We start from the raw sequence: 14,635 nt of genomic DNA on the forward strand, positions 1-14,635 counted from the left end.
AAATGGCACCCGAAACTAATCGATTCTGATAAGAAGTCTGGATTAGGACACAGAGCCGGCCTCTGTTCTGCCTTTCCATAACAGTTGGCCACGCCGAATCAAATCTAAATGTCCCTCTCTTTGTAATCTTCACAGAGAGTAAGATCCGTTCCTTGAGGACTTCCCTGTGTCGTGTTTAGTCTGGTAAGAGGTGAGAGGTGTGTATGTGTGTGTCAGCAAGCGTCTAATACTGAAAAGGGGTGTGCTATTTTCTAAGCTGTCTACGTATGGAGTAAAGTGTAACTAAGACCATTCAAAGGGAACTATGTTGCCATCTTAACACCACCAGAAAATTAGTCACTGAATGTATGAGAGAGACAGGACAGACTCTGAGCAGAGTTAGAGCAAACTTTGCAGGAACGGTCCTCAAGACAAAATGCATTATTAAATGCAAACAATCTTTCATCGGAGGTGGTTTAGATGAAGAGCTCATTGGACACCATCAACAAATACATGTTTATACATGTATAAGTATTCTATAGAATGTTTATAATCTGAGTTTCGCGTTGGACAAACATGTGCACATCAAGATAGTGTTGTCGAAGGCCTTGGATACATTCATCACTACAGTCTCCATTACCGTTAGTTGGATTAGAGACGGTATATCTCGTGTGTGCGTGCGTGCGTGGCCTCAGATGGCCGATGTGCCAATAACTACGGAGTCTATTTTACTTCTGGCAAAATAATAATTGCCGAAGCATTTATCACATGCACAAATAGCCTAGTTTTAACAGAATATCACCTGTCCGGCAGTGAGAACATGCAAATCCTCCAACAGCTGGTTGATGTGTGGAGAGATACAAGAGAAAGTCCAGGCATTGCAGAACAATTCTAAATGCAACCTGGGGAAAAACAGAGCTTTGATGGCCTGAAATGAAAGGAGGAGGATCCCAGCTTTCAATGATTGTATTATTTCTCAATTCCTAGGCTAATACTGAGAAAATGACAGTGTTTATAGTCGGAGTATCTGGTATGCATGCTCCAATTAAAAAACAAACCATGGGAAAGCGTGTCGTCAGTGTTTCCCCTGTATTCATTTAGCAGTGGTGCACATCATAAATTAAATGTTAACTACCTACAAATTAGTCTGTGCCTACCTGGCAGAATAAAATCAGGATTATTTACATCAACCCAGTGGCCATTAGTTTTGCAAACTCCATTATGTCTGCTACTGAAACACTGCTAACCAAACAGGGCTAGCTAGATACATGCACACTTAAATGAAAGGGTAACTACAAAAAATATTTGTAAAAAAAATTATGTTTACCAGACTTCAATAGTGGTCCCCTGGTATGGTTTCATCATTGTTGTGTACTTAAAATATATTTATTGTATTGTTTGTCTGTGAAATTGTTTTTGGAGCAAAAATCAAGTCAAGGAAGACAGAATATTTCAATGATAGCTCTGTAATAAAATGTTCATGTATTTTTCATAACAGAACAGTGTTTTTCTGTGTTCCCGAATCAACTTAATTGGCTATTTGGGTTCATAGCCTTGGTGCCATGCCAAATTGGCCACCCCATTAAGGGATAGTGGCCTTGCCAATAAAATAACGAAATTCCAGGCCGTGCCGTGCGTGTGTCCAAGGTGTTTCATCACCTTACAAGGCCTAGGTCCTTTTGAGCAGACGTCATAACTACCAGAGAACACAGAGAGTTGGGGGTGCGTTGTTTCAAAACGTTGGGTACCTTAGATTGGTTTCAGGCAGCAACCAGGATTGGGTAATCCTCCTTCAACAAATCTATTTCTACTTTAATTAAACTGTCATTTAACCTCACGCACTTGATTGCAATTGTAGGCACCCTAAAACTTTACAATATTTTATTATGTCATCTAATTCATATTATTCAATGGTATTCATTGTGATAATGTACTGAACATTGACACAATGACATGCCCAGCATACGTCATCATACATAATGCGAAGGGGAACTTGCGAAAGTGACAAGCAATGAGCCAGGACATGAATCGGAGCACGCATGAATCAAATGAAAAGAAATGCCCCCCCGAAATTGAAAGAATAAACACAAATGTACACGTTTAAGAAGTTGTGGTTGAATTGGCAGTGCAACCTCTGAATATAGGGTCAAGGAATCTTGAGACACAATCCGCTCGTGCACATTTCAACTTCATGACGGTTGTTAGTTAACAATAGCAGGTTTCATACAAAAAATAACTGTCCACGGTGACTCCCCATCAGATTAATTGTCAACTCAATTGAACCACGTTATCTACACAAAACACAACTCACCTGCGTGCACAATATCGGACAGGTCATAGTTCCTAGCGTTTCGGGAAAACTCTTTCAATTTGCGATTAGACAAGTTCAGAGCCCCGCTCGCTGCAGCTTCCTCGAGCGACTTCTCCACCCTCCGGCTAGCAGCTATTGTCGCCGGCAGCTGGGCACGGTCCCCAGCAGCCATGAACGTGGAAATGCCTCAATGTTACTTCGTTTGAGTCTCAAAAAAGAAAGTCTTGCTTTACACTTTCATATCCCTCACAACTAATTCCAAAACCGTCCGACAAAAACAACTTTCGAAGTAGCTAGGACAATGAATTATTATTATTAATTATCCACTCCGAGAAGCATGAAAAAGCGGTACTAGCTAACTGTCGGAAGGGGTGCAGCAGCACCAGGTAGGTGAGGAGCAGTGGGAGTGGCTACGACGAGCAAGAAAATTGATTGACAGGGATAACACGCCCATATCTCAAATGAGATGAATTGGTGCACCCGATTGGACAACAATCACTTCATTAAAAGGAGGAAAAATTTGACCAATCGCACGTTTCACATGGTGAATGTCACATGTGTGGTACGTTTTACCTTTGAATAGTGATTCGGAACCACACATTGTACTACGCGACCCTTTCAATGGCGATTTTAACTGAGACCGAGTGCGCATGTTCACCATAGAAGCCAACCCCAAAACCTTTGAGCGTTTGATCGGGAGTGTACCGTGTAATTACAGGTATTGTACAACTTAATTATGTAATTGGCTAGTATTTTTCTTATAAAAGCATGCTTTAATTATAACTTGGAGAGATGTTTAAACCCTGATTTTCATAGTGTCTTAGTCTCGGAGCTAGCTAATATAGCTAGTATCACCTAAAGAATGTTAGTAGTTAGCTAGAAAATGATTAGCTAGCTATCCTCATCACGTTGTAGCTACATGTAATTTCTTTGTTCCCATTCTAGTCTGTTCCCACTCAATGATGACTTCTCCCATCACTCAAGGTATGTTAAACATTGAAGGGAATTGTTGGTCTCAAAAATAAGTAAAACACTTCAACCGGTGAAAAATGTAATCAGATTAGCTAGCTACTTGTCATTGGGCTTTTAAAGGGGAAATCAGCCGTTTCTACATCTATCTTTTGACTTTTAAATTAATGATGTGTAACGATTGATTCTTGAAGATATAATTTATAAATGCCTTATGAGCTTAGTTCAACAGTCATACCCCACCAGAACCCCAAATAAAAGCTTGTTTTACTCCAATGTTTGTGAACAAAGTAAATGTAAACAAACACTGTATAGCCTCAAGCTATATCAAGGATGGTTAGTTCTTGCATCCATAGCTCTGGCTATGAATTTGAGAGTGGTAACATTCCTCCAGCCCTGTCCATTAGCTTTTTACCCAAACAGGAACCTGAAGGCTCTTGTTCAAAGACTAGGAAACACTTACATACACCCATGTTACAATTTAATATATCTTTGTTGTTGTTGTAGGAAGACGCCTCATAACGGCTAACATCAGGGGTACCCTTGTGTCTTATCATGAACGGGGTAGGAAAAGGTGGTCCTCAGCCCTGGTGACGGAGGCTGCTGCAGCTACAGGACTACCTGTGTCTGTAGTTAAGGTATGAAATGGAGGGATGGGGTGGGTGGGGGGTGAGAGGGAGGTGGAATTAGGGACATGTGACTACAGAGTTGATGGATTTTGAGGGGTTAGTGGAAAGAGGGATTGGGGGGACATATTTATTTTGGTGAAAGTGTGGAAAGAAATAGGCTGTGTTCTGATACTCTGCATCCAGAAGTGTTCACACTTTCATTTCACCTCATGCATTTCCAAGCATTGGATTGGTGCAAGCATAATGGGGAGACATTCCACCACAGCACAAGACCACTGAACGACCCTAGGCCAAGCGTTTTCTTTCCTAACCCCCTGTATTATTAGAATATTGTGAAATAAAAGAATAAACCACCAACCACCTAAAACACTGCGGATTAGGCAGGATCAGGCAATAGTGTACAATCATGTTTAATTACAGTTCTGTAAACGGCATTTTATCAACACAGAAGTTATACAGTGTTATGCTTGAATGTTTTTAGTTGAGTAACATCTAACGACAATGCTTTCCTTTCAAATGACAGAACTGGATTGGTAACTATGGGCGTTCACTTAATACCTCCTGCACATTAACACATCCGGCGCCGCAACGCTGCTGGTTATAAGCGCATTGTGTCTGCCTATAACTTGCTTTGTGCAGAGGTGCTGACGGGGAAAGGTATGTATTCTCAGATGAATGTTTATTCCAACATAAAAAAATGTAGTCTTTACATTCTGATGTGAAATGTTGAGAATTGCTCTATCACTTTCACCTCTCCAGTCAATAATGCGTCTTTCCACGGGAATCCTTTTTTAGTCAGAAAAATATGATATACTGTTTCCTGCTGGATTATTTTTGAAGGGTGGTTTTAAAGTAAGAGTATTATTTAAATAATGATATTAACTGGCCAATTACATTTTTTTTTTGGGGGGGGGGGGTGTTTTTCTTCCCCAATTCACTACTACTAAAAAATAATAATTCATTTTAATTTGGTGGAAACTTTTTAGGACACTCAAGGACATCTTACATTAAATGTAGGCCTACATAAAATGAAGTGCAATACGTCAAGTTATAAAATCAAGTGCATCAATCAACAGCAATATAACATCTAAACTCTCTAAAATCACAGGACCAGGCAAAATAGGACAGATAAAAAGAGGGAGGGGTTGGGAAGAGGATACAAACCCTGTTTGGTTTAGGTGGTAGGTTACCCGTTTAGGGTTGGTAGGGTTGGGAATAAGAGCTAAAGGCCCAGGCACCCATGGTGGAATGGGGGGAGACAAGGAGACCAGCAGAGGAGGAGCGGGAGGGAGCATAGAGTGGGAGAAGATCAGAGAGGTAGGTGGGTGCCAGGTTGTAGAGGGATTTGTAGGTAAGTAGCATTATTTTAAAGTGAATACAGGGTTGCACAGGGAGCCAGGTTTGATTTGTTCAGTTGATCTGGTGCTGGTGTGGATTCTTGCAGCACCAGAGTTCAGAACCAGTTGGAGTCTATTAATGAGGTTGGTGGGGATCTGGTGAAGGAGAGTGTCACAATAGTCTAGTCAGGAAGTAACCAAGGTATGGATGAGGGTTTCGGTGCCGGAGTGTGACAGTGACGGGCGGAGCCTGGAGATATTGCGGAGGTGGAAGAATGGTGTCCCGGTGCTGGTTTTTATGTGGGGTTTAAAAGAGGGAGACACCGAGGCTTTTGACTGTGGTGATGCTTGGGGAGAGTGGATTTAGAGCCGTTGGGCATGACCTCTGTCTTATTGCTGTTGAGTTTGAGGAGGTCCATGCTCATCCAGCTCTGGATGTCCTGAAGGCAGCTGATGAGGGAGGGGAGTGGTGGGTTTGGTGTAGAGGTAGAGGTAGAGCTGGGTGTCATCAGCATAGCAGTGGGAGTGAACTTTATGATGTTGCCTGATCTCGCCCAGGGGTAGGAGGAATATGGATTCTTCTGACAATAAAGCATTCATGTTTTTGCACGTTAATGAGTGATTTATAGGAATGATGTCCATGGTTTGAATCATAAGTGAAATGTATTCAGAAATCTATTACTTAAAACTATGCGGTTCACTACAAATCACTTGTAGTCACCATAATCATTCAGCAGTTGTGAGATGGATGTACAGTTGAAGTCGGAAGTTTACATACACCTGAGCCAAATACATTTAAACTCCGTTTTTCACAATTCCTGACATTTAATCCTAGTAAAAATTCCCTGTCTTAGGTTAGTTAGGATTACCACTTTATTTTAAGAATGTGAAATGTCAGAATAATAGTAGAGAGAATGATTCATTTCAGCTTTTATTTCTTTCATCACATTCCCAGTGGATCAGAAGTTTGCATACACTCAAATAGTATTTGGTAGCATTGCCTTTAAATTGTTTAACTTGGGTAAAGCAATTTGGGTAGCCTTCCACAACCTTCCCACAATATGTTGGGTGAATTTTGGCCCATTCTGTCTGTTATATTATGTGAGGGTGGAACAAGGGGTCTGGGGGGCCCCGGAGGTCCGCTGAGGCCAGACTGTTCCTCACCATGTCTAAGGGGCACTGGAGGTCCACTGGGGCCCGGCTGTCCCTTGTCATATCTGGGGGCACTGCTTAGTTAGCTAGCTACCTTGACCAGGTGTTTAGAGAAAAGGTATTTGGCTAGACTAATGTTAGCTGACTAAAATATGCCCAGATTCGGAAACTACCAGTTAGCTAGCTCGTATCAGTTTAGTTAGATTGCGTTAGCTAACAAAGCTTCTGGATCTGGGCACATTTAGCCAGCTATAGTAGGTAGCTACTAGCTAGTGAACTATTTAGGTATAGGATTAGCAAGCATCAACTAACACTGCTTGTTGCATTAGCAAATGTGGGCTAGCTAGGTTAGCGTTTGAGGCTGGAGGGGTGTGCAAGGCCAGAGCATGTACCTGACCAATGACACTGCTTCCGGCTCACACTGGCAGAGCTCTACTCGCACATCATGCACTAGTTATGAAAAGTTCCATTAAAAAGACTGGAGCAAACGACACATTTTTTCAATGCAAACATAAATAGTTTTCTTTGACATATCTGTGATGCGTAACGGCACAATCCGCAGTCAGGAATTCAGTTTCACCATCATTCGGGGTCAACAACATAGAAAACCTTGCATTTCACATAGTAAACATAACCAACAAGTTTAGGTTTGGTGAAAAATGTATGGGAAATAACGTTCCCTCTGGGTGCATTATAATTAGCATTGTCCCAGCCATGACAGCCCATAGGGCAGAAGCATATCTCCTGTTTCAGTAGTGTGAGGCAAATTGATATACAAGTATACCTCTTGGACAGGACACTAGTCTATCGCAATGCCTTACCCTGAATCCTTCTGCTTAATGCGGAGTGCCAAGCAGAGATGCATTAGGTCCCGCTTTTTAGAGTCTTTGGTATGACTGAGCTGGGGATCAAACCCAACCTTCCAATCTCAGTGCCGACACTAACCCCAGACACTGAGTCGATGGGTGCACTCTGCTTTAAATAAACAAAATCCGCTGCAGATTGTCAGCTGCTGTAACTCCAAACTGAGGTTTTAGGTTTTCTCCTTCAGTGATTTGAGTTCACTCATTTACCGAAACGGTCTTGTTCACGTTTAATATCTGCCAAACCATGTCTTCCGAGTTGTAAAGGGCTGACCAGCCACATAATTAGTTATAAATTTCCCGTGACAACCACTATCCCATTGACTATATCCAGTAGTAGTTTCTTATTGTTCTAGTTGTGATATCATAACCCAGTTACACTACTGCAATTAAGGCACAAGCCATAATCAAGGTGTATACACTGAGTAAACCAAACATTAGGAGCACCTTAGTTTCTTTGTCAATTGTGCACATTACAAAACATTGTCGATGATAATTATCTGCCAGATCTCCATGTCAATGTTTTTGCCTATGGGTGGCCACCACACAGTCTGAGCAAAATATTGTCTCAGCCTCATAGTCGGTGCACCGCCATATTATCTCTGTCTCGATCCCACACACGGAGCAGAGATAGATTTTACTTGGGGGGGCAATATTCTCCACAAGGATGTTGTGCAGCTGCTCCCTAATTTCTCTCCGTGCAGCCACTGTTTCCGCCTTCTTTCTCTGAGCACTGGTAGTCTGGGTATTACTTGTAGCTGGCCTGAGGAGGTTCCAAGCTGGAGGTGCAGCACTGAGGGACAATGTGCCTCTTTCACCTCTGAGCATTGTCTCTCAATGGAATTTCCTTTCCCAGGATAAATATTTTTGATTTCCCAATTTTGGGCATTGTTGCACAATTCTGAAACAAAAGACACTTGTAAAAAATCTGATAAAATACATATATTTGATCACAAACTCAAGGAAGGCAAGAGTCACTGGCTATTACTGGCCTATTACAGAGTCACTGGCTTACTGGTGCTCTTCCATGCCACCCCTAGGGGGGGTGCGTCACTTGAGTGGGTTGAGTCACTGGCGTGATCTTCCTGTCTGGGTTGGCACCCCCCCTGGGGTTGTGCCGTGGCGGAGATCGTTGCTATACTCGGCCTTGTCTCAGGATGGTAAGTTGGTGGTTGGAGATATATATCCCTCTAGTGGTGTGGGGGCTGTGCTTTGGCAAAGTGGGTGGGGTTATATCCTGCCTGTTTGGCCCTGTCCGGGGGTATTGTCGGGTCGAGGCCACAGTGTTTCCCGACCCCTCCTGTCTCAGCCTCCAGTATTTATGCTGCAATAGTTCATGTGTCAGTGGGCTAGGGTCAGTCTGTTAAATCTGGAGTATTTCTCCTGTCTTGTCCTGTGTGAATTTAAGTATGCTCTCTCTAATTCTCTTTCTTTCTTTCTCTCGGAGGACCTGAGCCCTAGGACCATGCCTCAGGACTACCTGGCCTGATGACTCCTTGCTGTCCCCAGTCCACCTAGTCGTGCTGCTGCTCCAGTTTCAACTGTTCTGCATGCGGCTATGGAACCCTCACCTGTTCACCGGACTTGCTACCTGTCCCAGACCTGCTGTTTTCAACTCTCTAGAGACAGCAGGAGTGGTAGAGATACTCTGAATGAACGGCTATGAAAAGCCAACTGACATTTACTCCTGAGGTGTTGACCTGTTGCACCCTCTATAACCACTGTGATTATTATTATTTGACCCTGCTGGTCATCTATGAACATTTGAACATCTTGGCCATGTTCTGTTATCTCCACCCGGCACAGCCAGAAGAGGACTGACCAGCCCTCATGCCTGGTTTCTTCCTAGGTTCTGTCCTTTCTAGGGAGTTTTTCCTAGCCACCGTGCTTCTACACCTGCATTGCTTGCTGTTTGGGGTTTTAGGCTGGGTTTCTGTATAGTACTTTGTGACATCAGCTGATGTAAGAAGGGCTTTATAAATACATTTGATTGATTGATTGAACCTAAATAGAAATAATATTTGACTAAAACATAAGAATTTCAAAACTTGATTAAATTTGGGGACATTGTCCTGCATAGGGTGCCGTCTTTCAGATGGGACGTAAAAACGAGTGTCCTGACTCTGGTCATTCAAAATCCCATTGCACTTATTGTAAGAGTAGGGGGGGTTCAACCTGCTGTCATGGCTAAATTCCCAACTTGGCCACATTCAATCATGGCCACCTAATCATCCACCTCATTCCTAATATCATTATTTAAATAATACTCTTACTTTAAAACCCCCTTTAAAAATAATCCAGCAGTAAACAGTATATCATATTTTCCTGACTAAAAAAGGTTTCCTGTGGAAAGACGCATTATTGACTAGAGAGGTGAAAGTGATAGAGCAATTCTCAACATTTCACATCAGAATGTAAGACTACATTTTTTATGTTGGAATAAACATTCATCTGAGAATACATACCTTTCCCCTTCAGCACCTCTGCACAAAGCAAGTTATAGGCAGACACAATGCGCTTATAACCAGCAGTTTTGCGGCGCCGGATGTGCATGAGGTATTAAGTGAACGCCCATAGTTACCAATCCAGTTCTGTCATTTGAAAGGAAAGCATTGTCGTTAGATGTTACTCAACTAAAAACATTCAAGCATAACACTGTATAACTTCTGTGTTGATAAAATACCATTTACAGAACTGTAATTAAACATGATTGTACACTATTGCCTGATCCTGCCTAATCCGCAGTGTTTTAGGTGGTTGGTGGTTTATTCTTTTATTTCACAATATTCTAATAATACAGGGGGTTAGGAAAGAAAACGCTTGGCCTAGGGTCCTTCAGTGGTCTTGTGCTGTGGTGGAATGTCTCCCCATTATGCTTGCACCAATCCAATGCTTGTAAATGCATGAGGTGAAATGAAAGTGTGAACACTTCTGGATGCCGGGTATCAGAAAACAGCGTATTTCTTTCCAAACTTTCACCAAAATAAATATGTCCCCCCAATCCCTCTTTCCACTAACCCCTCAAAATCCACCAACTCTGTAGTCACATGTCCCTAATTCCACCTCCCTCTCACCCCCCACCCACCCCTTCCCTCCATTTCATACCTTAACTACAGACACATGTAGTCCTGTAGCAGCCTCCGTCACCAGGGCTGAGGACCACCTTTTCATATCCCGTTCATGATAAGACACAAGGGTACCCCTGATGTTAGCTGTTATGAGGTGTCTTCCTACAACAAAGATATATTAAATTGTAACATGGGTGTAAGTAAGTGTTTCCTAGTTGTTGACAAGAGCCTTCAGGTTCCTGTTTGGTTAAAAAGCTATGGGACAGGGCTGGAGAAATGTTACCACTCTCAAATTCATAGCCAGAGCTATGGATGCAAAGACTGACCATCCTTGATATACAGTATGTAGTAACCTGGTAAATTTGTTTACCAATAGATGGCAGTATTGAGTCAACGGGGGTTTGCTTCCTGCTATCTGTAGCTATTTCCTATGTCTGCCTATATAACTGTGATTAAGAAAGCTTCAGGTAGCTTAAGCCAGGTGCATTAGAGAATGGAATTCTAAATTACAATTAAATACTAAACCGTACCTACGTCTCATGAGTCATCAATCTTAGAAGTTTCTAAGGATACTACAATATAGCTTAACATGCTGACCAGACCGGACACGTTGCGCGAGCAGTGTGGGTGCAATAATTGAATAACATGGATTTCTAAATTTATTTTGCTGGTCAGCATGTGACACGGAACCCAAACCAAACCGGCTGCGCCATTTTGCCATATCTTGCATAAATGTATTTTGTCCCCCTACACCAAACACGATCACGACACGCAGGTTAAAATATCAAAACAAACTCTGAATCAATGACATTAATTTAGGGACAGGTCGAAAAGCAGTAAACATGTATGGGAATTTAGCTAGTTAGCTTGCACTTGCTAGATAATTTGTCCTGGGATATAAACATTGAGTTGTTATTTTACCTGAAATGCACAAGGTCTTCTACTCCAACAATTAATCCACACATAAAACGGCCAACCGAATCGTTTCTAGTCATCTCTCCTCCTTCCAGGCCTTTTCATCTTTGAACTTATATGGTGATCGCATCTACACTTTCATAGTATTACCACGACAACCGGCAAATTAGTTTGTCTTTCAATCACCCACGTGGGTATAACCAATGGGGAGATGGCACGTGGGTACCTGCTTCTATAAACCAATGAGATGGGAGAGGCAGGACTTGCAGCGCGATCTGCGTCAGAAATAGAAAGTTCTATTTTAGCCCTTGGCATCGCAGACGCTCGTTGGTGCGCGTGAGCAGTGCGGGTGCAATAATTGAATAACATGGATTTCTACATTTATTTTGTGACACTCACGCACGCGACGTGTCCGGTCTGGTCAGCATGTGAGGCTATACAGTGTTTGTTTACTTTTACTTTGTTTACAAATATTGGAGTAAAACAAGCTTTCATTTGGGGTTCTGGTGGGGTATGACAGTTGAACTAAGCTCATAAGGCATTTATAAGTTATATCTTCAAGAATCAATGGGTACACATCATTCATTTAAAAGTCCAAAGCACGCACCACAAGGCGAGTGCGTGGAGGAGGAACAGGGCTCTGAAGACGCACAGGAAGCCTGGTGCGTGGTGTTGGCACTGGTGGTACTGGGCTGGGGCGAGGAGGTGGCCCCGGATATACCGGACCGTGAAGGCGTACTGGAGCTCTTGAGCACCGAGCCTGCCCAACCTTACCTGGTTGAATACTCCCCTTAGCCCGGCCAGTGCGGTGAGGTGGAATAACCCGCACTGGGCTGTGCTGGCGAACGGGGGACACCATGTGTAAGGCTGGTGCCATGTACACCGGCCCGAGGAGACGAACTGGAGACCAGATGCGTTGAGCCGGCTTCATGGCACCTGTCTCGATGACCACTCTAGCCCGGCCGATACGAGGAGCTGGGATGTACCGCACCGGGCTATACATACGTACAGGAGACACCGTGCGCTCTTCCGCATAATACGGTGTCTGCCCGTACTCTCGCTCTCAACGGTAAGCCCGGGAAGTTGGCGCAGGTCTCCTACCTGACTTCGCCACACTCCCCTCCAGCTTGAACCCAGGTTCCCTTACCGTCCAGAATTTCCTCCCATGTCCAGGAGTCCTGTGTACTTGGCCGCTGCTGCTGTCCCTTACCACGCTGCTTGGTCCTTTTTTGGTGGGTGGTTCTGTAACGGCAGCCTTCCTCCTCTTCGTCTGAAGAGGAGGTGTAGCAGGGATCGGACCAAGACGCAGCGTAGTTCGTGTTCAACATGTTTAATAAAAGATGATAAACGTGAACACTACACAAATACAAAATAACAAACGTGGCAAAACCGGAACAGTCCTATCTGGTGCAGAGAACACAAAGACAGAAGACAACCACCCACAAACCCCAACACAAAACAAGCTACCTAAATATGGTTCCCAATCAGAGACAATGACTAACACCTGCCTCTGATTGAGAACCATATCAGGCCATACATAGAAACGGACAAACTAGACACACAACATAGAATTCCCACCCAGCTCACGTCCTGACCAACACTAAAACAAGGAAAACACAAAAGAACTATGGTCAGAACGTGACAGGGTGATTGTAATATGATCTAAGGAAAACGGTGTTTGTGTTCTTCTTTCTTCGTGTGGTTTTCCGGCCAACTAAACGCTTTGTTGCGTTTTGCTGCAGTTCACAGTTCGGAGAGTGAATTGCACATTTTGATCACAAAAAAAGCGAAATGTGGAACAAAGCAATTGCTCCACCATCTAACCCTAGTTAGAAACTGGGTGGTTCGAGCCCTGAATGATGATTGGCTGACAGCCGTGGTATATCAGACAATATACCACGGGTATGACAAAACATTTATATTTAATGCTTTAATTACGTTGGTAACCAGTTTGCGAGGCCCGTGGAGGTGTGGTATATGGCCAAAATACCACGGCTAAGGGCTGTGTCCAGGCACTCTGCGTTGCGTCAAGCATAAGAACAGCCCGTAACTGTGGTATGTTGGCCATATATCACACCTCCACGTGCCTTATTGCTTAACTATACACCACTATCCCCAACAAACCCACCACCCCTTCCCACTATGCGTATGTATGTGTGTACACGTACATATGAGTGTGTGTGCGTCAGAACTCCTATGCAAGAGAAAATGTCAGGCCAGCGGTTCTGCATTGTCCCCATCTCCTGTCTGATTTTGGTTTTACCCCTCTCTTTTTCCTTGACCAGATGACTGCCCCCGACACCCCCTATTCCCCTTCTCTGTCTCAGGGACCATTAACATTCTCTCTTTCCCCCCCTCCCCACCCTCCCTCCCCAGTGTCCCATTGGACCATCTGTCAATGTGGTGGTGTCCTGATCCCACAGCTGGGTCCAGAGAGCGGTTGGGTCGGGCGCTTTATACACTACATTCTCACTGTACCCTTAAACAAATACCCTCCATTAGCAGCCGCTGTTACGTTAACCCTCCACTGGCCGGACGTTTAACGGATTCCGTATGGTAAAACCCATGACCTTCCGCTTGACAATTGTATGTTTTTTCCTCTCATCCGTTGCTATAAAATGCATAGTTATTTACAAGATGGCCACTGAAACTAACAAGTAAGATGATTTGTAGTAAACGGCTCAAAAGTACCACACACAGGTTTTGAAGCACCAAGATGGAGTTATTTACAAAACGACAGCTGAAATGAACTAGTGACATGATTTGTATGGCAGAAAAGAGTTAAAACAACATTTTGTATCTTGACCAGATGCGGGTCCCTTAGAGGTCATGAATCGTAGTGGCACCACATTTGTTTGGATTTTCTACAAGTGTAGGCTATGTGTTAGTTAGATGGATTGGGTGCGTGATTTGTCTGTTTACATGGGGCGTCAACAACCGATCCATTACTCCAGGGGAAAAGAGGAGGATGGGAGAGCACAGAGGAAGAAGAGGGGTCGGAGTGGGGAGACAGGGAGCGTGAGAAAGAGTGATGTCAGAGCTGCATCATCCAGCATCTACTGGACTTAGGACACTGGGAGTGCGAAAGATGGGGGAGGAGGGGAAGAGCGGAAATGAGAGGACAGGAAAAGTAGAGAAGTCATATCCAGTAAATATTACTAGGTCATTGGCTTGCACAGAGCAAAACAGAGCTTTGACAGTCACCACACTTCAGACACAGTTATTTGATTCCACTCTCTGGAATCAAAGGCCATGACATCGCTCCTTATGCATGTGGGTCAATGAGGTTCAAACATCTAAGTCCCCGGCAGACCCAGGAATGTCTGTTCCTTTGGACTGTCGGCGTGCAGCAGTGAAAACTCATTTGAATCTGCCGGGGACTCGCGTGCTACTAAATGTATAATCTGCCACA

At 43.6% G+C, this 14,635-nt stretch overlaps 1 protein-coding gene and 1 long non-coding RNA gene across 4 annotated transcripts in view; one reads left to right on the top strand and one right to left on the bottom strand.

The window, feature by feature from the left end:
* Positions 1 to 2,663, bottom strand: part of lrch4 (leucine-rich repeats and calponin homology (CH) domain containing 4) — a 42,315-nt gene extending 39,652 nt beyond the window's left edge. For both annotated transcript variants that reach the window (XM_055900384.1, XM_055900383.1), the window contains exon 1: positions 2,291 to 2,663. In XM_055900384.1, the coding sequence (XP_055756359.1) occupies positions 2,291 to 2,462 (172 nt within the window). In that variant the 5' untranslated portion in view covers positions 2,463 to 2,663. The remainder of the gene's footprint in view (positions 1 to 2,290) is intronic.
* Positions 2,664 to 2,749: 86 nt separating this feature from the next.
* Positions 2,750 to 10,837, top strand: LOC129835043 (uncharacterized). Of its 2 annotated transcripts, XR_008756370.1 has the most exons (5): positions 2,750 to 3,008; positions 3,236 to 3,274; positions 3,767 to 3,897; positions 4,412 to 4,545; positions 8,688 to 10,837. It is a non-coding gene; the product is annotated as an uncharacterized LOC129835043 (long non-coding RNA). The 2 variants fall into 2 exon arrangements; XR_008756369.1 differs by lacking the exon at positions 4,412 to 4,545.
* The last annotated feature ends 3,798 nt before the right edge of the window (positions 10,838 to 14,635 follow it).

The sequence above is a fragment of the Salvelinus fontinalis genome, chromosome 36 (genome assembly GCF_029448725.1).
Source record: "Salvelinus fontinalis isolate EN_2023a chromosome 36, ASM2944872v1, whole genome shotgun sequence".
Lineage (NCBI taxonomy): Eukaryota > Metazoa > Chordata > Actinopteri > Salmoniformes > Salmonidae > Salvelinus > Salvelinus fontinalis.